The sequence below is a fragment of the Marmota monax genome, unplaced genomic scaffold (assembly GCF_021218885.2).
Source record: "Marmota monax isolate L192 unplaced genomic scaffold, Marmota_monax_Labrador192_F-V1.1 WCK01_AAM20220418_F8-fsc00019, whole genome shotgun sequence".
Taxonomy (NCBI): domain Eukaryota; kingdom Metazoa; phylum Chordata; class Mammalia; order Rodentia; family Sciuridae; genus Marmota; species Marmota monax.
The window spans coordinates 6,845,814-6,867,283 of NW_026695242.1; the positions used below are offsets into that span (position 1 = coordinate 6,845,814).

At 36.9% G+C, this 21,470-nt stretch overlaps 1 protein-coding gene and 1 non-coding gene across 4 annotated transcripts in view; both read left to right on the forward strand.

Annotated features, from left to right (window-relative positions):
- The window catches only part of Ascc1 (activating signal cointegrator 1 complex subunit 1), a 111,890-nt gene that overhangs the window by 72,546 nt on the left and 17,874 nt on the right, over positions 1–21,470 (forward strand). For all 3 annotated transcript variants that reach the window (XM_046419582.2, XM_046419583.2, XM_046419584.2), the window contains exons 8-9: positions 1,409–1,533; positions 4,186–4,271. In XM_046419582.2, coding sequence (XP_046275538.1) covers positions 1,409–1,533; positions 4,186–4,271 — 211 coding nt within the window. The remainder of the gene's footprint in view (positions 1–1,408; positions 1,534–4,185; positions 4,272–21,470) is intronic.
- Positions 14,387–14,459, forward strand: Trnaa-agc (transfer RNA alanine (anticodon AGC)). The gene has a single exon. It is a non-coding gene; the product is annotated as a tRNA-Ala (tRNA).

The following is a 21,470-nucleotide window of genomic DNA, read 5'->3' on the forward strand; positions in this document are numbered from 1 at the left end:
GGTTCTCTGATGGTGTGAGTTAATCAGGAACTTGGTGTATTTTTTGTGGTACTGGTGATGGAATCCAGGACTTGGCACATCCAGTGTTCTACCACTGAGCTACATCGCCTGCCCAATTAGAAACTTTAAAACCCAGTGTATCTTATTTTTTCTTCTGATTATATAACTTAACCACCACACATAAACACTTGTGTTTATGAGGTTGTGTTTTCCTTTTTATGCTTTTCTGCATTTTCCTTAATGAACATTTATTGTTATTATTATTAATGTTGTTATTACTACTACTGCTAGTGGAGATTGAACCCAGAGTTGCTCTACCACCGAACCTTTTTATTTTTTATTTTTTAAGACAAGCTCTCACTAAGTTGTCCAGGCTGGCCTCAAACTTGCAATTCTTCCTCAGCCTCCTGAATTGCTGTGATTAGCGGCATGTGCCACCATGCCTGGCATGTATGATTTTTATAACCAGAAAAATTAAGGTAACTATGTAAGGAAGCAGAACAGCTCTCCCCACCTTTCCCCCACTCCCAGCAGTGCTGGGGATCAAACTTAGGATCTAAACATGTATTCTATACCACTGAGTTACCCCTGAACCCCACATATTCTAATTTTGAATCTGTCCCATAGTAGTTAGTGTCACCTTGACCAAGTTTCATAACTTCTTTGTGCTGTAGCTTCCTCATTAGTGAAATAGGGATAATAAGTTTTGTGAGGGTTGAATGTTTCAGCATATGCACAGTGCTTAGCATGGTGCCCATACGTCCCGTCTGTTATTTCTCCCAGCAAGCAGTTGCCTCACTGACCCTGTGCTGCTGCTTTTCCCCGCCTAAACCTTTTTGCACTGTGCCACAATCAGCTTTCAGAAATGGGACAATGGATCACACCATTCCTTGCTAAAAGTCTTCTGTGGCTCCTGTGGTCTGATCACTGCTTACGTATCCAGCTCCTCTCCATTGTCCTTCTTCTCTCCCTCTGTTATAGGTGTATTAAATAATTGGAAGTTTTCTAGATATGCTGTGATTTTGCATGCCTTGGTGTCTGTGCACATGCTAGTTTTTCTGCTTCAAGTGCCCATCTTCTGTGGTTTTGCTATGAATCTTTAATGACCCTTCAAGACTATGTTTAAACCACCTGTGGAAACCTGGCCTTCTCTGTAGAGTTGAATGCCTTCTCAGCATTCACCAGTGTGTGTGTGTGTGTATATATTATAACTGTTTGTCTCTGTGTCTGTCTGCTTGACAAGACAGTGAGCTCCATGATGGTAGGGCTGCAGCCTCTTCTTTCTCCTCTGATGAGGGGCTTTGTGCAGTGATTGGTGTTGAGCAGATGCTTCTTGCACATTGTTGGATTAGTAGTCATGGGTCAGGAGTTTATTAACATTTTGTACTTCTTTCTTCAATTTCTCCAGGCTGCAGGAATTAGTTGATAGAGTGCTGGAACGCTTTCAGGCTTCTGGACTAACAGTGAAAGAGTGGAATAGTGTGAAACTGCATGCTACAGTCATGAATACCCTGTTCAGGAAAGACCCCAATGGTAAGTCCTCACAGAGCTGGAGCACAGCCAGGCTTGGCAGTGCATTCTACTTCTTCCACCAGGGAGGCTGAGATAGGAGAATTGCAAGTTCAGGGCAACTTAGTGAGACCTTATCTCAAAATAAAAAATAAAAAGGGCTGGGACTGTAGCTCAGTGGTAATTTGTCTCTGGGTTCAATCCCCATTTCCACAAAAACAAACAAAAAGGAGCTGTAGCACAGTTGTGATCAGTAAGGACTTATGGTATTAGAGTTTTAAATAGAATGGCCATTCTAGAATCTCTGATGTATCTTTACTTCTAGATCTATTAACTTGTTTTGATGAACCTAGTAGAAATGGGCAGTGACATATCTAGCTTATCTTCCATATCTTTTATTTCAGTCACATATGGGGTTGCCAGATTTAATGAATAAAAAAAATGTAGGTTCAAGCCTGGAGATGTAGCTTCGTGGTAGAGTACCTGTTTAGTGTGTGTGAGGTCCTGGAATGGATCTCTAGCACTGCAAAATAAATAAATAAATAAATAAAATGTGTATATGTATATATGTACATGTGTGTATGTATGTAAGGTATGTGTGTGTGTGTGTGAGTTGAGACCAACGGTTCTCACCTGGGTGTGATTTTACCTCCAGAGGATATTTGGATTTGTCTGAAGATCTTTTTAGTTGTCACAATTGGGCTGGGGGTAAGTTTTTAGCATAGTCAGAGTTGTATAACCGTCACCACAATCAGTTTTAGAACATTCCATCACCCTGTCAACAAGACAATACCGTTTACAGTCACTCCTTATTTCATCCTGTCCCCAATGCTAATTCTAGGCACCACTGGTCCACTTTCTTTCTTGATGGATTTGCCTGTTCTAGATATTTCCTGTAAATAGAATCATGCAGTATGTGACTGGTTTCTTTCACTTAGCATAATGTTTTCAGTGTTTATCCATGTTTTATTATGTATTAGTACTTTATTCCTTTTAATTGCTGAATAATATTTTTTGTATGAATGCATCATATTTTATCCATTCACCAGTTGATGAACATTTGTATTGTTTATTCTTTTTGTTTATTACAAATAATCTACTATGAATATTGTGTGCAGGTTTTTGTAGGGGCATCTGTTTTTACTTCCCTTGGGTATATATCTAGGAATGGAATTCCTGGGTCATATGATAACTCTATGCATAATATTTTAAGAAAGTGCCAGACTTTCCAAAGTGACTACACCATTTTACATTTCCATCAACAGTGTCTGACCATTTCAGTTTCTTCACATCTTTATCAGTACTTGCTATTATCTGTGTGTGTGTTTTCCAATTATAGCTATCCTTGTGGGGTATAACCTCATTTTGGTTTGGATTAGAATTTCCCTGATGGTTAATGCTACTTATAGATTTTGAACTTGTCATTAAATATTTCAATCTTCAGATATGATTTCTGTTTTTTAATTGATAGTTATTTGGTATTAATTTACTTGTTCTTTTAAAACTGTATATATTCTCTTTTTCTTAACAGGGAACTTTTTTTTTTTTTTTTAAACGATGATGGGGTTTGAACCCAGGGCCTCACATGTGCTAGGCAAGTGCTCTACCACTGAGCTGCATCTCTGTCTCCCAGGAAATTTATTTTTAATTGTAAAATATGTTTGGGATTGAGGTTCTTGGTTAGGAGAATACTTCTCATTAGAGAAATAGTTACACAGGTACCTGTATGTCTAGATAAAATGCATTATATTTGTGGAGTTGTTAAAACTCTGGATAAATTTTTATCAGTTTTGACCTGGTATTATCTATATCTGAATAAGCAAAAGAACACACTCAAAGGTGAAAATATGATAATTTTTGAAGATCTCTCAGTAGGTAGGAAAGATTTGATATTTCAGAAAATATTCTGAAAGTTAAATAATTCTTAAGAATGCTTTGAATTTTCTCTTGCCTGTACTCTTCTCTGTATTGAATTTTTATTTGAAAAGGACATGAAATGATGTGTTGCTTTTTCTGTTTGCCTTTCCTTTGATATTCCTTTTCTTTTTTAAGGACATCTTTTGGGATATCAGCCTACATTGACACAAGAATCTAGAGCATGGCTTTGTTTGGGCCAAGGTCATAGATTTTCTGTATTCTGTGTAGAATGTTTGTAAGGATACCTTTGATTGCAACTAAAGGACTCTTTTTCCTTCAAGGGGAGTGCTTAAATCAACCCAAAGCCTCATTGCCATCAGTTTTGACCAGAGTGTGAACTTTTGTGTATTTTTATACACTTAAAATTACATGCAGCTTATCTTGGATTTGTAGGTGGCAAGGAACCTTTGGAGACACAGTTTCATCTCAACCTCTGATTCTGTAAGGAAGAATTGAGGTCCATGGAGGAGAAATAATTTCCTTAAGAATGTAGCTAGTTACAAAGTTATTAAGTATGTACTGTGAATATTTGGAGAATGTTGAATGAATAAATGTGTACTGAATGAGTTGGTGACAGAGCTGGCTCTAGAAACCATCACTTGATTTATAACCTGTTGTTTTGCCCATCATATTATGCCACTTTCCAGGTAGTACATGAACATTTGCTAGTTGCATCTGTGTACCTATAGAAATCAAGAGAATATAAACAGATACATAACCCAAACTTCTCCTCTAACATTATCTTTGGAATATTTACAGCTGAAGGCAGGTACAATCTCTACACAGCGGATGGCAAATATATCTTTAAAGAAAGAGAGTCATTTGATGGCCGGAACATTTTAAAGGTCAGTATGAAGCAGAATGAATTGGAAATCCTTCGGCATGGTGTCCTACATAAGAGAGGAAAACAAGTTGTTCTCCTTTTAACAGTAGAGTATATATTTTTTCATGCTTTTCATGAGGATCATTGATTAAAAGGGCTATTAATTTTTTTAATGTTCTAAAAAAGTGGAAATCCTCTCGACTCTTGTTAATGCCTTGGTACTTCTAAGTGCTTGAAATTGGTGACTTAAGAAAATACGAGGGAGGAGCCAGCACAGTGGCAGACATCTGTAATCCCAGCTACTTGGGAGGCTGAAGCAGGAGAATCTCGAGTTTGATATCAGACTGGTCAGCTTAGTGGGACCGTGTCTCAAAATAAAATAAAAAAGAGCTGGGGCTGCTGCTTAGTAGTAAAGTGCCCTGGAGTTCATTGCCCAGCACTTCAGGAAAAAGAAAAAAAGAAGAAAAATAGAAAAATTGAGGGTCTGAGGGGCACAGCTCAGTGGTAGAGAGCTTGCCTAGCATTTCTGAGACCCGGGTTTCCATCTCCAGCACCACAAAGTCGACAACAGAAAGGAATGATGGGGTATCCCGACTAATTAGGTCCATAGGAATAAGTGTTTTACTCAGTACTTAACCTCTGCAGGTTCGAGATTGCATTTATTTTAAGTGAAAAAGAACTGTTTGTCTTGTTCTAGTAGACTTTCCTCTTCACCCACAAAGTCACTTTCCTAAGTTGTTGTATAGTCTGTTTTTACTCAGGAGCAGTCCATGTCCTAAAAAGTAGGTGGTCCGTTTCTGACTGTTGAAGCTATGCTTTTCTGAGTGTTGCATTAATCTGTGAAATTTAAATAGAAGGGGTTCTTCGGGATTGCATTTATCTTTCTCCCACAGACTACATTCTGTAATATCCATGATTTATGCCCTTTCTGTCAGGTTAACAGACCATTGTTCCCCTGGGCAATGAGAAACCGTTGATTCCAAGGGAGAGTTTTTTGATTGTTCATTTCAGTTGTTCTGTAATGGTTTAGGTCAAACATTTTCAAGGCCATGGGCGTTTTTCAGAGACAGGAGAGAGAATAAGCTTCGGCTTTAGAAATGCTTTTTCTTTTATTTTCTCTACCCCAGCCTCCATTCCCTTATCTCATCATTTGACGGTTTTCTTTCCAAATGACTCATGTGACCCCATTGCCTCTAATTTGTGACATCACTGCCCAGCAGCTGTGAGCTTCTTTTCAAAGAGCCTAGTGGGCTATCCACAGCAGGTACTCCAGCATCCACGCTGCAGAGCTGTGGCAGTTCCTTCTTTTCCTTGATATTTTCCTCTTTTTGTGCTGTTTTCCTAATTAGTTAACTTTTTCCCAGGCCATAGCTTCAGTCTCTTTCTCTCTCTCCCTTCTTTGGGAAATTTCCAACAATATCATTAATTACTTTGATTTTTGTTGTTGTTAATTTGATTAATAAAGAAAATAGACTGAATAGGAAAGAAATCTTTAGGAGTAGCTCAAAGCCAGCTTGATTCTCAGGGGATTAAAATTAAAGCTCAAACAGTGTGTCAATGAAAGTGAGGCCTGCAGAGCTTAGATATCCATAAGAGCCTGTGAATGGCCGTATCTACAGTATGGATCCCTCACTCCATATTGAGTTTCTCTCATTCTGGCAAATCAGTTGTCCATTTAAAGATGCTTTTTCTTGAAATCTCCCAGACTACCCCAGTGATGACATGAATGTAGCTCCCTCTAGTGTTAGCAAGCACTGTTATACTAGTTATACCGAAAGTACCTTACTAATTTATGCCTAATCATTTTTTAGAGCTGGACCCAGTGAGATACTAGGAGACCATTTAGTCTAATTTCCCATTTTAATCTCTCATATGAGATATTCTAGGGTTAAAGTGATTTGCCAAAGGTCGTACTAGTAACAGTGACTGGAATCAATAAAAAGATGGAAAACCCACAAATAGAGCCTGGTTTTTGCTGTCTCCTGTAAGAATGCTTAGTGTTCAGGTAGATATTATTGATATTTGAAACTGGGCGTATCTGTCTAAATTGGGATAATGTGTGGTTAAAACTTGTTTCTTAAATGTTGTGTGTCAGGTAGTTTAAAACTATGACTAATTCATTAGCCTTTGGGGACTGGTGGTATAGCTCAGTGGTAGAGCAGGTATGTTGCATTGCAAAGCTCTGGGTTCAATACCCAGCCCTGCACTCCCCTCCAAAAAAGGGCAGACTTTTACATTGAATGTAATACTAATACTAACATGATTGTATACCATCTTCTAGACCCTGTGCCTTGAAGATGAAATAGTCATTATTACATAATTCCTACTGTCTAGGAGTTTCCTGTCTTTGAGGAATATAGATGATTAACAGGCAGATACATATAAAATGATGGTGTCAAGTAGTATGAGAGAAGTACCTTGAACACAGGTAGTTAGGACAAAGTGTTTTTTAGTATAAATTCTGATATTTTACTCCTTAATCATTAGCTCCAGAAAAGATAATCTTACACCTAAAAGGGAATCAGATTTTCTTTTGAGAATAATGGTAAATTTTGGGCTGCATAGTTTATCTCCTACCAAATACACAAGGTAATAACTATATATTTGTAAAGTAGCTATAGTATACTGTCTTTTGGAATTACCACAAATGGATATGTTTTTCTCAATGAGAACATGAAAACCCATGACCCCTGAAGCCCTTGAAATAAAAAAAAAAGAAGAATTTAGAAAACCAGTGAATTATGTGTGTATATATATAAAATTTATATATATATGTACATATATATATGTGTGTGTATATATGTTTTTGTATCAGATTAAATTATTATGTTAAGAAAGAAAAAATCAATTTTCACTAATAAGATAGGAACTGACTTGGAATAAACAGAAAGGTTAACTGCATTGGTTGTTAAGGAACCAAGTGTATGTGTGCAGCATATTAATAGCTACATAGGCCAAAGATCAGGGATGCTGATGCTAGGAGGTAGCCTTGAGAAAAAAAAGTCAACTTCATCAACTATTCAAAGAGAAACAAAACAAGAAAGAAAGTCATTGCTCATTGCTGTAAGAATTTAATGAGTAACAGCCAATTACTATTCTACTCCATGAAGAAAATTGGTCCTTTTGGCTCAGTATAATATTGTATTCTGGGTACCTTAATAAGAAAAAAAAAAATCTAATGGCTTTAGGAGGTAGAAGCCACATTTTTCTTTTGTACAGCTTTTTAAAGTTGTTGCAGCTGTAATAGACTAGCATCTGGTTATCCCCAGTTAAAATAAGATTTTTTTTCCCCTAAGACAGGCTTTGAATGAAGAATTAAAAATGAAAGGATAATTCTCCTGTGTTATTGAAAGCAGAAAAGGAAAAAAACATATTCAATTATTATTTTTTTTTAATGGCGGACTGACAGTTCTAAAAGAAGATGTATTAGTGAAGACTAGCTAGGCCAAATTAATAGGATGATGTCCCCTCAGAGACATTCTGTTTCTAGGAGATAGCAACAAAGATACTGTTTGGATAGCCGTAGTCAGTGATCACCATGAAATTGGAGCACTCATGCTGATCTAGAGACATACTGCAGGGGAATAACAGCTCCCTCCCTAGCTGGAAGTAGAAGGGTCATTAATTGCCAGCTTCAGGAGAGAGAAGTAATGGCAGTCTGCTTGGGGGTTATGAAATGGCTTAAAAGCACTAGAGTCAGTTTTCTAAGATTTTGCTCTCAGCCAGTTGAACAGGGATATAATATTAACTGCTCACAAGCAAAGCATCTGACTGCAGTGAAGAGGCGGCATTTGAGCCCTATATTGTACTCTTTAGAGAAGGTGATATGGCACAAATAAAGGCTCGGTCAGGTATTTGAAAAGGAATGGCAAGTACTGCAGGTCCAAAATCAAAGGACACAGTAAAAGTACCATTTCCTTAGGCACTTATAAAAATTTGGAAAATATAAGCCAAGTACAAGGGAGAAAAATTTGTGCCTTTTCTACTTCAAAAATAAGTCTCTGATTTGGAAAGAAAATATTAAACTAACTATGTTAATTTTTGATCCTTTTGCCTGCAATTGTTTTAACTCTTTCACCACATGGAGACTTTTCTTGAAAGGTGTGAATGCAAGTCACTCAGGTATTTCATTTATTTTTGTTTTGGTCCCATCTCTGTTCCTTAGAGTCCTTAAGAGAACAGTCAGAATGAATAATTTTTTCTTTTTTATTAACATATATTAATTGTACAGATTCATGTGTTTCACTGTGACATTTCCATACAAGCATCTAATGTACATTCCTCATGTTCATTATATCTACCCTCCCTTCTACCCTCTCTCACTGTCCCCTCTTTTGTGCTTTCCCACAGCCCCACTTCCTGCTTCTAAAAGTCCCTCTTCTACTTCCAGGTCATCTTTATTTTATTTTTTATTTTCCACAGATGAAAGAAAACATGAGTAATTGGTTTTTTGTCTGATTTGTTTCACTTCACATAATTCCTCTAGTCCCATCCATCTTTCTTGCATATAACAGGATTTCATTATTCTTTATGGCTGAGTGATACTCTAGTGTGTGTTTGTGTGTGTGTTTGTATTTCAAATTTTCTTTATCCATTTACCTGTTGATAGGCACCTTGGCTGATTCTATATCTTGGCTGTTGTGTGTACTGCAATAAACCTGGAAATGCAGATATATCTTTTGTATGCTGACTTCATTTCCTTCACATATATACCCAGGAGAGATATATATCTGGATCATATGGTAGTTCTATTTTTAATTTTTTGAGAAACTTCCATTCTTTTTTCCACAATGACTATACTAATTTACATTCCCACCAACAGTGTATATGGGTTCCTTTTTCTTTTTTTGTTATTTTATTTTATTTTGGTACCAGGGATTGAACTCAGGGGTGCTTAACCACTGAGCCATATCCCCAGCCCTTTTTTATATTTTATTTAGAGATAGGGTCTCACCAAGTTGCTTAGGGCCTCACTAAGTTGCTGAGGCTGGCTTTGAACTCACAGTCCTCCTGTCTCAGCCTCCTCAGGGGCTGGGATTATAGGTGTACATCACTGCACCCAGCATGGGTTCCTTTTTCTCCACATCTTCACCAGCATTTTTTTTTTCCTTCTCTTCTGGCACTAGGGATTGAACCCAGGGCCATTATACAGTTGAGCCCCATCCCCAGCCCCGCTCCCCTTTTTTAATTTTTTTTTTTTGAGAATGGGTCTTGCTAAGTTGCCTAGACTGACCTTGATATTCTCTCGTCTCAGCCTCTGGAGTAGCTGGGTTTGTAGGCATGCCTGGCCAGAATTTTTAGTTTTCCTTTTTTGATAATAGCCATTCTAACTGGAGTGAGATGGAATCTCATTGTAGTTTTTATTTGTATTACCCTGATGACCAAAGATATTGATAATTTTCTTATATATTTATTTGCCATTTGCATGTCTTCTTTTGAGAAGTGTCTGTTGGGGTCATTTGCCCATTTTTTGATGAGACTGTTGGGTTTTTAAAATTAAAGTATATTAAAAATATATTCTGGATATTGTTTACTTTGTTGTGCAGAAACTTTTAAATTTGATGTAATCCCATTTGTCAGTTCTTGCTTTTTTCCCCTGAGCTGTTGGAATCTATCCAGGAAATCATTGCCTGTGCCAATAAGTTGAAGTGGTTCTCCTGTTGTTTTCTTCTAGTAGTTTTAACGTTTCAGGCCTTAAAGATCGTTGGTCCTTCTGAGTTGATTTTTGTATAGGGTGAGAAATAGGAATCTAGTTTTAATCTTTTACATGTTGATATCTGTTTTTCCCAGAAGTGTTTGTTGCAGAGGCTGTCCTTTCTCCAGTGTGTTTTTGGTACTTTTTGTGGGGAATCAATTGGCTAAAGGTGCATAGATTTATTTCTGGGTCCTCTATTTTTGCTGCATTGGTCTATGTGTGTTTTTACACCAGGATCATGTGGTTTTTGTTACTATGGCTCTGTAGTGTGTTTTGAAATCAGGTATTGTGATGCTTCCAGCATTGCTCTTTTTGCTCAGGATTGCTTTGGTTATTCTGGGTCTTTTGAGTATCCATATGAATTTTATGATTGTTTTTTCTAGTTCTGTAGTATTTTGGTGGGGATTGCATTGGATCTGTAGATCACTTTGGGTGTATGCCCATTTTAATAATATTAATCTCCAAATCCATGAACATGGAATGTCATTCTATCTTTAGTGCCTTCTGCAATTTCTTTTTTCAATATTTTGTAATTTTTATTGTAGAAGTCTTTCACATCCTTAATTAGATATTCCTAGGTATTTTATTTTTTGTGTGTGACCATTGTGAATGGGATTACTTTTCTGATTTCTTTCTCAGCAGGTTCATTACTGGTGTATATAAAAGCTACTGATTGCATAGTGCGGTGGTGCAGACCTATAATCCCAGCAATTCAGGAGGCTGAAGCTGGAGGATTACAAGTTCAAGGCCAGCCTGGATAACTTAGTGAGACCCTCTCTCAAAATAAAGATAAAAAGAGGGCTGGGGATGTAGCCTGTGCCTAGCATGTGTGAAATCCTGGGTTCAGTCCCCAGTACTACCAAAAAATTAAAAAAAAAAAAAAAAAGAAGAAGCAGCAGCAGCAGCTATAGATTTTTGTATGTAAATTGATGAGAGTAGACACCCTTGTCTTGTTCCTGGTCTTACAGTAAACACTTTTCATTTTTCCCTGTTAAGTTCATCATATGTAGCCTTTATTATATTGAGGTATGATCCTTCTATACCTATATTATTCAGGGCTTTTATCATGAAGGGATGTTGAATTTTATCAAAGGCTTTTCCCATGTCTATTGAGAGGATCATGGGATTTTTATCCTTGATTTTATTTATGAATTATGTTACCTTTATTGATTTGTATATGTTGAACCATTTTTGTAACCCTGGAATGAAACCAACTTGATCATGATGTATGATCTTTTTAATGTGCTATTGAAATGCAAGTATTTTTTAAATTTATTTTTTAGTTGTAACTAGACACAATATCTTTATTTATTTTTATGTGGTGCTGAGGATCGAACCCAGGGCCTCACACGTGCTAGGCTAGCGCTCTACTGCTGAGCCACAGCCTCAGCCCCGAAATGCAAGTATTTGGTGTCTTTTTCCCCCTTAGTGTTTTTTGCATGCATTTTGCACCATGGATACTGTTCAGTAGTTTTTAATTTTGGTTGTGTCCTTACCAGATTTTGGTAGCAGGAGAATGATAGCTGCATTGAATGAGTTTGGAAGTGTTTTCTCCCTTTCTAATTTATGGAATAGTTTGAGGGGCATTTGTGTTAGTTCTTTAAAAGTCTGGTAAGATTCGGAGTAAATCCATCCAAACTTGTGCTTTTCTTTGTTGGGAGACTTTTTTTTTTTTTCTTCAGTACTAGAGTGGAAGCTATGGGTGCTCTACCACTGAGCTACATCCCTATCCTTTTTCAGTTTTTATTTTGAGATAAGGTCTTATTCAGTTGCCCAGGTGGACCTTGAACTTAGAATTCTTTTTCATCCTCCTAAGTACCAGGGATAACAGGTGTGTGCTTAGCTGTTAGAAGTCTCTTTCTTACTGCTTCAATCTTATTACTTATTATTCATCTATTTAGAGTTTTTATATCCTCTTGGTTTTGATAAGTCACATGTGCCCAGAAATTTGTCCACTTATCCTGGATTTTCCAATTTGTTGCCATATAGTTTTTCAAAATATTCCTTAATGATCCTTTGAATTTCAATGTTGTTTGTTGTAAAGTCTCCTTTTTCATCCCTAATCTTTTTTTGGGGGGGATGGGGGACGGGAATCTTCTGTCATTTTTTTCTGATTAACTTAGCCAAAGTTTTGTCAGTTTTATGTTTATCTTTTCAATGAACCAGTTATTTTTTGCAGTGATATTTTGCATTGTTCATGAAGAATAAATTTAAGGGCTGGGTTTGTGGCTCAGTGGTAGAATATTTACCAATCATGTACTGGGTTTGAGTCTCAGCACCAAATATAAATAAATGAATAAAAATAAAGGTCCATCAACAACTAAAAAAAAATTTCAAAGAAAGAATTGATTTAAATGAGATCTTTGTTTTGTTCGCTTTAGAGAATTTTTTTTACAAGGGAGTTTGTTTTTTAAAAAAAACATATTATTTATTATTTTTTGTTGAAAAAATATATCCATAAAGCATGTATGCCCTGTTTAACAAATAATCATAAACAACACAAGTACTACCGAGGTCAGAAAGTAGAAAAATGCCCCCGCCATATTACTGTCTTTGCAATTCTTTAGTCAGTCTCTCAAAAGACTAACAAAGACATAATTAAGTTTTTAAGCTCTCAGTGTAGAGGGGCTTGTTTTGAGTGAATATTTGGTTTTGAAGTGTTGAAAAAAAATTAATTTTTACTTTTTCTAGGGAAGAGAGAAAAGAGGTAAGATTTAGAACTATGTAGCCATTTTAAAATGTATTTAATAGACTTTAGAGTAGTTTTAAGTTTACAGCAAAATTGAGCAAAACAGTGTCCTCCTATACTCCATCTGTGCACATGCACAGCATCCCCTGCTGCCCCACAGTGGTACATTTGTCACACTTGGTGAACCTATATTGACACATCATTATCACCCCAAGTCCATAGTTTACATTTGGATTCACTCTTAGTATTATACATCCTGTGGATTTGGACGAATGTATAAGTGGCGTGTGTCTACCACTGTTGTACCATGTAGAGCAGTTTCACTTCCCTAAAAATCCTCTGTTCTGCCTGTGTATCCTCCCTCTCCTTCAGCCCCTGTCAACCACTGACCTTTTTACTACTTCCGTAATTTAGCCTTTTCCAAAATATCAGATTGTTGGAATCCTACAGCATGTAACCTTTTCAGATTGACTTCTTTTAAGTGATTGTATGCATTTATTATTTATACATTTATGTTTCCTGCATTTTTTTATAGCTTAATAGCTAATTTCTGTTAGTGCTGAATAGTATTTCATTGTCTGGATGAAACAGTTTATGTATTAATTTATCTATTTTTTTTAACATTTATATTTTAGTTGTAGGTGGACATAATACCTTTATTTTATTTTTATGTGATGCTGAGGTTCAAACCCAGTGCCTCCATGAGCACCCTTCCTCTGAGCTACAACCCTCGCCCTGTTTACCTATTGAATGACATCTTGGTTGCTTCCAAAGTTTGGCAATTATGAATAAAGCCATATATATTTCTGTGCTGCTTTTGTACAGATATGTTTTCATTTCCTTTGGATAAATAAATACCAAGGAGTGCAATTTTTGAATCATATGGTAAAAGTGTGTTTAGTTTTTTAAAAAAGCTGCCAAATTGTCTTCCACAGTGGCTGTAGTACTGTTTTGCATTCCCACCAGCAATGATTGAGAGTTCCTGTGTCTCCACATCCTTGCCAGCATTTGGTATAGTCATTGTTTTGGGTTTTGGCCTTTTTGATAGGTTTATAGTGGTATCTCATTATTTTTTAACTTGAATTCTCTAAAGATGATGTTGAACATCTTTTCATATACATATTTGCCATCTTGTATTTCAGCTTTGGTGAAGTATCTGTTCAGATCTTTTAGCTACTTTATAATCAGTTGTTTTCTTGAAACAGTTTTTTGTGTTTTGGGGATAACAGTCCTCTATCCTATGTGTCTTTTGTAAAGACACATTTCTGTAAGGAGATGTGGTGAAGGGGAAGGATGAAAACGGAAGAGCAGGACCTGTCTCAGTCTGTAGCTTGACTTCTTATTCTCTTGATACTGTCTTTCACAGAGCATAAGTTTTTAATGATGTCCTGCTTATGAATTCTTTCTTTCATCATTTGTTACATCTAAAAAGTCACTGCCATATCTAGGGTTGTCTAAGTGTTCTTCTATGTAATCTTCCAGGAGTTTGATTGTTTTGCATTTAAATTTGGGTCTGTATCTATTTTGAGTTCATTTTTGAGAAGAGAGTGAGGTTGCTATTTGGATTTGTATTTTTGCATGTGGATGTTCAGTTGTTCCTGTACCATTTGTTGAAAAGACAATTTTGCTGGGCATGGTGGCACATGCCAGCAATCCTAGCTGTTGTGGGAGGCTGAGACAGGAGACTTGCAAGTTCAAGGCTTCCCTGGAGAACTTCTGAGATCCTGTCTCTAAAATAAAAGGGGCTGGGGGCTGGGGTTGTGGCTCAGTGGTAGAGCACCTGCCTAGCATGCATGAGGTACTGGGTTCGATCCCCAGCACCACATAAAATAAACAAATAAAGGTATTGTGTCCATCTACAAAAAAAAAAAAATTTTTTAAAGGGTTGGGGTTATAGCTGAAAAATAGAATGATCCTGAGTTTAGTCCCCAATAGTGTCCCCCCCTCAAAAAAAGAAAGAAACAGAAGATTATTTTGATCTTTTTAGATCTGCAGAGAAATGAGGTTTGCTTCTTTGTCAAAGATCAGTTGACTACATGTCAACTGGTGTGGGTCCTTTTGGAGCTCTCTATTCTGTTCCAAGCATTTATGTGTCTTTTGTGAATACCACACTGTCTTGATTATTGTCCCTTGGTAGTTGGTCTCCAAGTTGGGTAGTATCAGTCCTCTGACTTTGTTCTCTTTCAGTATTGAATTGGCTGTTCTGATCTTTTGTCTTTCCATATAAACTTAGGAATCACTTTGTTAATATCCATAATATAGCTTTCTGAGTTTTTTTTTTTTTTTTTTGGTGGGGATGGAACTGGGGAGTAGATGGACCCAGGTATGTTCTACCACTGAGCTACATCCCCTGTTTTTATTTTGAGGCAACTTCTCACTGAGTTTCCCAGTCTGGCCTCAAATTTACAATCCTCCTGCCTCAGTTTTCTGAGTAGCTGTGATTAGAGGTATGCATGACTGCACATGACCTTTCTGGGATTTCGATTGAGATTGTTTTAAATCTGCAGATAAGGTTGGGAAGAACGAATACCTTGACAGTATCCAGTCTTCCTATCTATGAATATGAAATATCTATTTAGTTCTTCTTTGATATGTTTTGTTAGAGTTTTCTAAGGTAGATGTTGCACATATTTTGTTAGGTTTACACTTGAGTACTTCACTGTTGAGATACTAATGTAAATGATACTATTGTTAATTGTAATCTCCACTTGTTCACTGAAAAGTGATTGAGGGCTGAAGTTGTGGCTCAGTGGCAGAGCACTTGCCTAGCATGTATGAGGCACTGGGTTCGATTCTCAGCACCACATATAAATTAATAAATAAATAAAGGTCCATCAACAATTAAAAATTTAAAAAAAGAAAAGTGATTGAATGTTGTATATTGATCTCATAGCCCACAAGCTTGCTATAATTACTTGTTAGTTCAAGAGGGTCTAATTCTTTTGAATTTTCTACCCAGACAATCACGGTGTCTGCAAATAAAGACATTTTGTTACTTCCTTCTCAATCTGTATATCTTTTATTTCCTTTTCTTGTTTTACTGCTTACCTAGGATTTCAAGGCACTGGTGAGAGGAAACATCTTTGCTTTGTTCCTGATGTTAGCAAGGAAGCTACAAGTTTCTCACCATTAAGTATAATGTTAGCTGTAGGCTTTTTGTGGGTTTTTTTTGTTTTGTTTTGTTTGTTTGTTTGTTTTGCAGTACTGGGAGTTCAACCCAGAATCTTGCACATGCTAGGCAAGTGCTTTACCGTGTATTTCTGTTGTAGTGGTTTTTTTACTATTAGACTTGTCCACACACACAGGATCCAGCAGTGTGTCAATTGCTTTTTAGGGTTTCCTACTTTGGAAGTTTCTCCTTTCTGCTGTGGTAAGTTGTGATTCATTGTATCCTCCTGTGTGTGTTTTCAGTTTGGGGGACAGCAGTTTATCCTGTGACCTCATTTCTCTGAAGATCTAAAAAGAGTTATTGTTTTTTTAGTTTTTTCAGCTTTTTACTTGTTATTAGAATAGAATGGGGACTTCTGAACTCCTTTATGCTGGACCAGAATCCAAGAGTCTCATGACTTTTTAAAAAAAGGTATTAATGAGGGCTAGGGATGTAGCTGGGTAGAGCACTTAGCATGAGCAAGGCCATGGGTTTGATCCCTAGCCAGAAAAAAGATACTAATAATTGCAAAGGAATAGTAGCACTTATAAAGTATATTATTTTGGACTGAGAATGTAGCTGAGTGGTACACTGCTTACCTAGCATATGTGAGGCCCTCCCCAATATTATAAACAAAAGTATGTTATTTTACTTGAGGAAGAAAAAAAAATTTATTATCTAATTTCATATTCAGCCATGTTATATATTCTTCTTGAAAATAATTTTTAATCACTTGGCTTTTTAGATTTTTTTTTCTCAAAACTCAAAAATTTCAGGAAGTTTTTCATTGAATGTCTTATTATTAAATTTCTGTTGCACTCTGGTAGCAGGATAAATAACAGCAAATTGAACTTAATATCTTTTGACTTTCCCTATAGCTATGGTATCATTTTTACTACCTGATATGTCTGTGGCTTGAGATTTTAATCTTATATAAGTAAAGTCACTAAGCAAATGTCACTTCCTTTATAAGCTTTTTTGTTTTCAAAAGTAAATCGCCTTTATCGATTTCACACATATAATGATTAAATTTTGCTAGAAAACAGACAAAAATCATCTGTTGAGCATCCCTGCAATGAAGTAAACCTACTTTGAAAATATATTGTACATATTGATTGATTAGTTCTAAAAATTATATTTTATGAAATTATGCTAATTATCTCTCCATTTCTCCTTGCCTTTAATGTTTATTTTCTCTCTCTGAAGCTAAAACTCCATAATTATAGTTCTCTGACCTTCAGTCATAAAGATCAACCTGATTTCCTTGAACAAAACTGGGATGTTTTTCTCTAGCTAATCTTAAATTTTTGTCAAGGAATCGAGAACTTTTAAAAAAGAAAAATGATAATAGCAGTTTTGAAAAAGAACCAAATAGAAATGCTAGAACTGTGGCAGATGGCAGATGGGGTAGTGCATATCTATAATTCCAGTGACTTGGGAGGCTAAGCCAAGAGGATTGCAAATTCAGGGCCAACCTCTGCAATTTAGGGAGACCCTGTTTCAAAACAAAAGATAGAAAGGATTAGGAGCCGGGTACAGTGGCACATGCCTGTAATCCCAGGGGCTCAGGAGGCTGAGGCAGGAGGATCACAAACTTAAAGCCAGCCTCAGCAACTTAGCGAGGCCTTAGAGGCTCTAAGCAACTCAGCAAGACCCTGTGTCTAATAAAATACAGAAAGGGGCTGGGGATGTAACTTAGTGGTTAAGTGCCCCTGGGTTCAATACCCTGTACCAAAAAAAAAAAAGGATTAGGGATGTTGCTTAGTGGTAGAGCTCTCCTAGGTTCAATCCCTAGTACTGAGAAAGAAAAGGAAAGAGGAAGGGGAAAGGAAGGGAAGGATTGTATGAAATGTAGTGGGTGAGTTTAGCAGCATATTAGACATAACTAAAGATAGAAATAGTGAACTAGAAGTTACATCAAAAGAAATTATCTGGAATGCATTGTGGACAGAGAGAACGGTAAAAAATCACAAAAGAAAGAATAAGACACATACAAGATAAGAGTCAGAAGATCCACTGTGTATCTAACTAGAGTCTCAGAAGGAGAGGAAAGAGAGAATGAGGCAGTGGAATATATCTACCTACAGATCAAAGAAGCCTGTCGGTACATTTTAAACAGGAGTTCTATTAAATGAGCTATATTGTATTGCTTTTCTACAATTTGGGACCATATTGTAGACAATATTTGCTACTTGAGCCTCAGCTGTTTTTAAACCAAATGGCCAAAATTTATTGGCAATATTCACATTATAAAGAACAAAAATCAGGAAGTTCAGCCAAGGAATGCTTTTCTTTTTTCTTCATTTTTTTAAATAATTTTTTTCTTTTATTAGAGAGAGAGAGAGAGAGAGAGAGAGAATTTTAATATTTATTTTTTAGTTCTCGGCGGACACAACATCTTTGTTTGTATGTGGTGCTGAGGATCGAACCCGGGCCGCACGCATGCCAGGTGAGCGTGCTACCGCTTGAGCCACATCCCCAGCCCTTTTCTTCATTTTTAAAAGAATGCTTTTCTCAAATTGGCTATGAAAAAAGAAAGATTAAAATATTCAGGAATTTTTTATTTCACCCTTTTCGTTAGTCTTCTGTAAGTCTGAAACTGTGTCAAAATAAAAATTTAAAAGAAGGAAAGACAGACAGTAATGCGCTTAGGAGTTGAATAGGATACTTACCCATTTGTTGAGTGTCTGTGTTTTAAAAGTCATCTTCCAGAAAGGATTTTTTAATTCTTGGTTATATCTTGTTGAATTGTTTATGATAGATACAGCATTTTTAAAGGGTTGATCTTACCACAAAAATTGAGCCCTTTGATTTCAAAGGGCATGAGAACTTAATTCATGTAAGAAACAATTGCCTGATAGAATGTTTCATATTAAAGCAAGTTTCTAAGAAGATAGCTGCATCTTTCATAGAGTGATTTTTGTTTTGATTACAAAATGAGGATCCATTTCTCTGTTCTCATTAAATACTATGCAACCATTTTCCTACCATCATCCCTTTTGAACTGTGTTTTGTTCAATTCCCTCCAGCCTGCCTCTCACTTCTGTCACTGAAAAAAGTTGCTGAGAGCTCCTATTTGTTCTGTGCTTTAACCTCCTTTTATTTTTTTCCCTCAATAGTCACGCTGAGAGTATTAGACCCTTTACTCCTTCACATGCTTTTCTTCTCTTGGTTTCAGTGGCAGCTTGGCTCTCCTGGTTTTCTTCGTACTTCTTAATCTGCTTTTTAAAAATTTACTTCCTAATGTGTTACCCTTTAACATTTTATTCTTATCTCTCCCTTTTTCTTTCCTATACATATCTTTGCCTCCAAATCCTACTTATTTTTAAAGTCCAGTACACATACTTTCTCTTCTTTATGTTAAGGGCCATTCCGGTCACTGGAGCTCTCCCCACCTTTTTTTTTTTTTTTTTAATACCTTTATTTATTTGTTTTATGTGGTGCCGAGGATTGAACCCAGTGCCTCACAAGTGCAAGGCAAGTGCCCTATCCCTGAGCCACAACCCCAGCCCTAATCTCTGCTCTTAAGTCAGTTTCCTCCCTGCTTTGATTGGGGACCTTTTATATGTCCTTCACTGCTTAGCCTTGTGTCTTGCATCTAGCAGCACTCACGGAATTTTTCTGGATTGACTGATTAAAACTCTTTTCTAAAGCTGTGCCCAGTGGTGTACACCTGTAATTCTAAGGGGGCTGAGTTACGAGGATCCCAAGTTTGAGACCAGAGTGGGCAATATGGCATGATACTGTCTCAAAATAAAAGTGGTTAGGGATATAGCTCAATAGTAGAGTACCCCTGGCTTTAGTCCCCAACACTATAAAATAAATATATAAATAAATGGATGGATGAATCAGTCAGTCAATCAATCAATCAAACAAACTAAAGGTTGACCCAAAGGCCTCGGCGTCTGTCCACAGAGCCTCATTCTCCCTCATCAGGCCCTAATGCAGCAGTGAGAAACCCCTTTACCATCACCCCTCCCATTCCAACCCAGGGCCCCAGAAATGATTTAGTTCAGTCCAACTCTACAGGTATTTGTTGAACAGTTCCTGGGCACTGAGGTTTGGTGCTAAGTAATTGGGGAATAAGAATAACTATTAACATGAATTTCAGCCCCAGTTCTGGCTGCCTAGCAATCACCAAGGCTTTAAAAAAAATTCCCATGTACAGACAGGCGCAATGGCAGGTGCTGATAATCCCAGCAACTTGGGAAGACTGAGACAGGAGGATTGAAAGTTTGAGGCCAGCCTGGGTGGGTAGTTTAGCAAGATCCTGATTCCAAATAAAAATTTAAAAAGGATTTGGGTAGAGCGCCCCTGGGTGCCATCCCTAGTACTGCAAAACAAAAAACAAAAACAACAACAAAAAAAAAAGCAAAAAACCCTAAAATACCTGTTTTCCATAGAAGTCAGATTTTGGAAGGGGAGAAGAAAAAGAATTTTCTGTTATGCATCATTAGCAGAAACATATGTTTGTCAGAGGGGGTGTTTTTTGCCCAGCACTTCAGATCAGAAACTTTCAGAGCAGGAATTACACAAATTAGCTTGAAGGCCAAATATGGTCTCCACCTATGTTTGGCCCTCAAACCATGAATGATCTTTACGTTTTTAAAAAATTTTTATTTTTTTGGTTGTAGGTGGACACAATACCTTTATTTTATTTTTATGTGCTGCTGAGGACCGAACCCAGTGCCTCACATGCCAGGGAAGCGCTCTGCCTTTGAGCCACAACCCCAGCTCCTGATCTTTACATTTTTCAGTGGTTGAAAAAGCATCAAAGGAATATTTCATGACATGAAAAAATGGTATTATTTATTTGAATTTCATATAGTTTTTTTTGGAACACAGACATGCTCATCTGTTCATGCATCATTCAGCACAGTTGTGATGGAAACTATGTGTCCACCTGGCCCTTTGTGGAAGAAGTTTGCTTACCCCATCTTAGAAGTTAGAGTTTATTTTTTTGTTTTTAGTACTAGGGATTGAACCCAGAGGTGCTTAACCTCTGAGCCACATCCTCAGCCCTTTTTAATATTTTATTTAGAAACAGGGTCTCACTGAGTTGCTTAGGGCCTCACTGAGTTGCTGAGACTAGCTTTGAACTCACAATCTTCCTGCCTCAGCCTCTTGAGCTGCTGGGATTAGAGGCATGTGCCACCTCACTAGTTTGATGCACATATTTGATAGACCCTCAGGATATCCTAATGATGTCTTAAATATTTAGTTAACAACAATCAATATTATTAAATTTCTATTTACTTGATTCTTTCCTGGCAAATGTTTTGTTTTGTGCCATTTGTTTTCTTTTGTTGTGCTGGGGATTGAACCCAGGGTTGCCCTTTTTATTCTTTATTTTGAGAAAGAGTCTCCTTAAGTTGCCCAGGCTAGCCTCAAACTTGTGATCTTCCTGCCTCAGCCTTTTAAGTGGGGATTACAGTCATGTTCCATGGCATCTGGCCTATGTTTCTTTTCTTTCAATATATATATTAAATAATATATATATAAATATTATATATATATTTTAGTTGTAGATGGACACAGTGCCATTATTTTATTTTTTTATGTGGTGCTGAGGCTCGAACCCAGTGCCTTCCACATGCGACATGAGCACTCTACCACTGAGCTCCAACCCCAGCCCTGGTCTGTGTTTCTTTTTAAGAATGAGTTTACTCAATTCAAGAAGAGAGTCCTA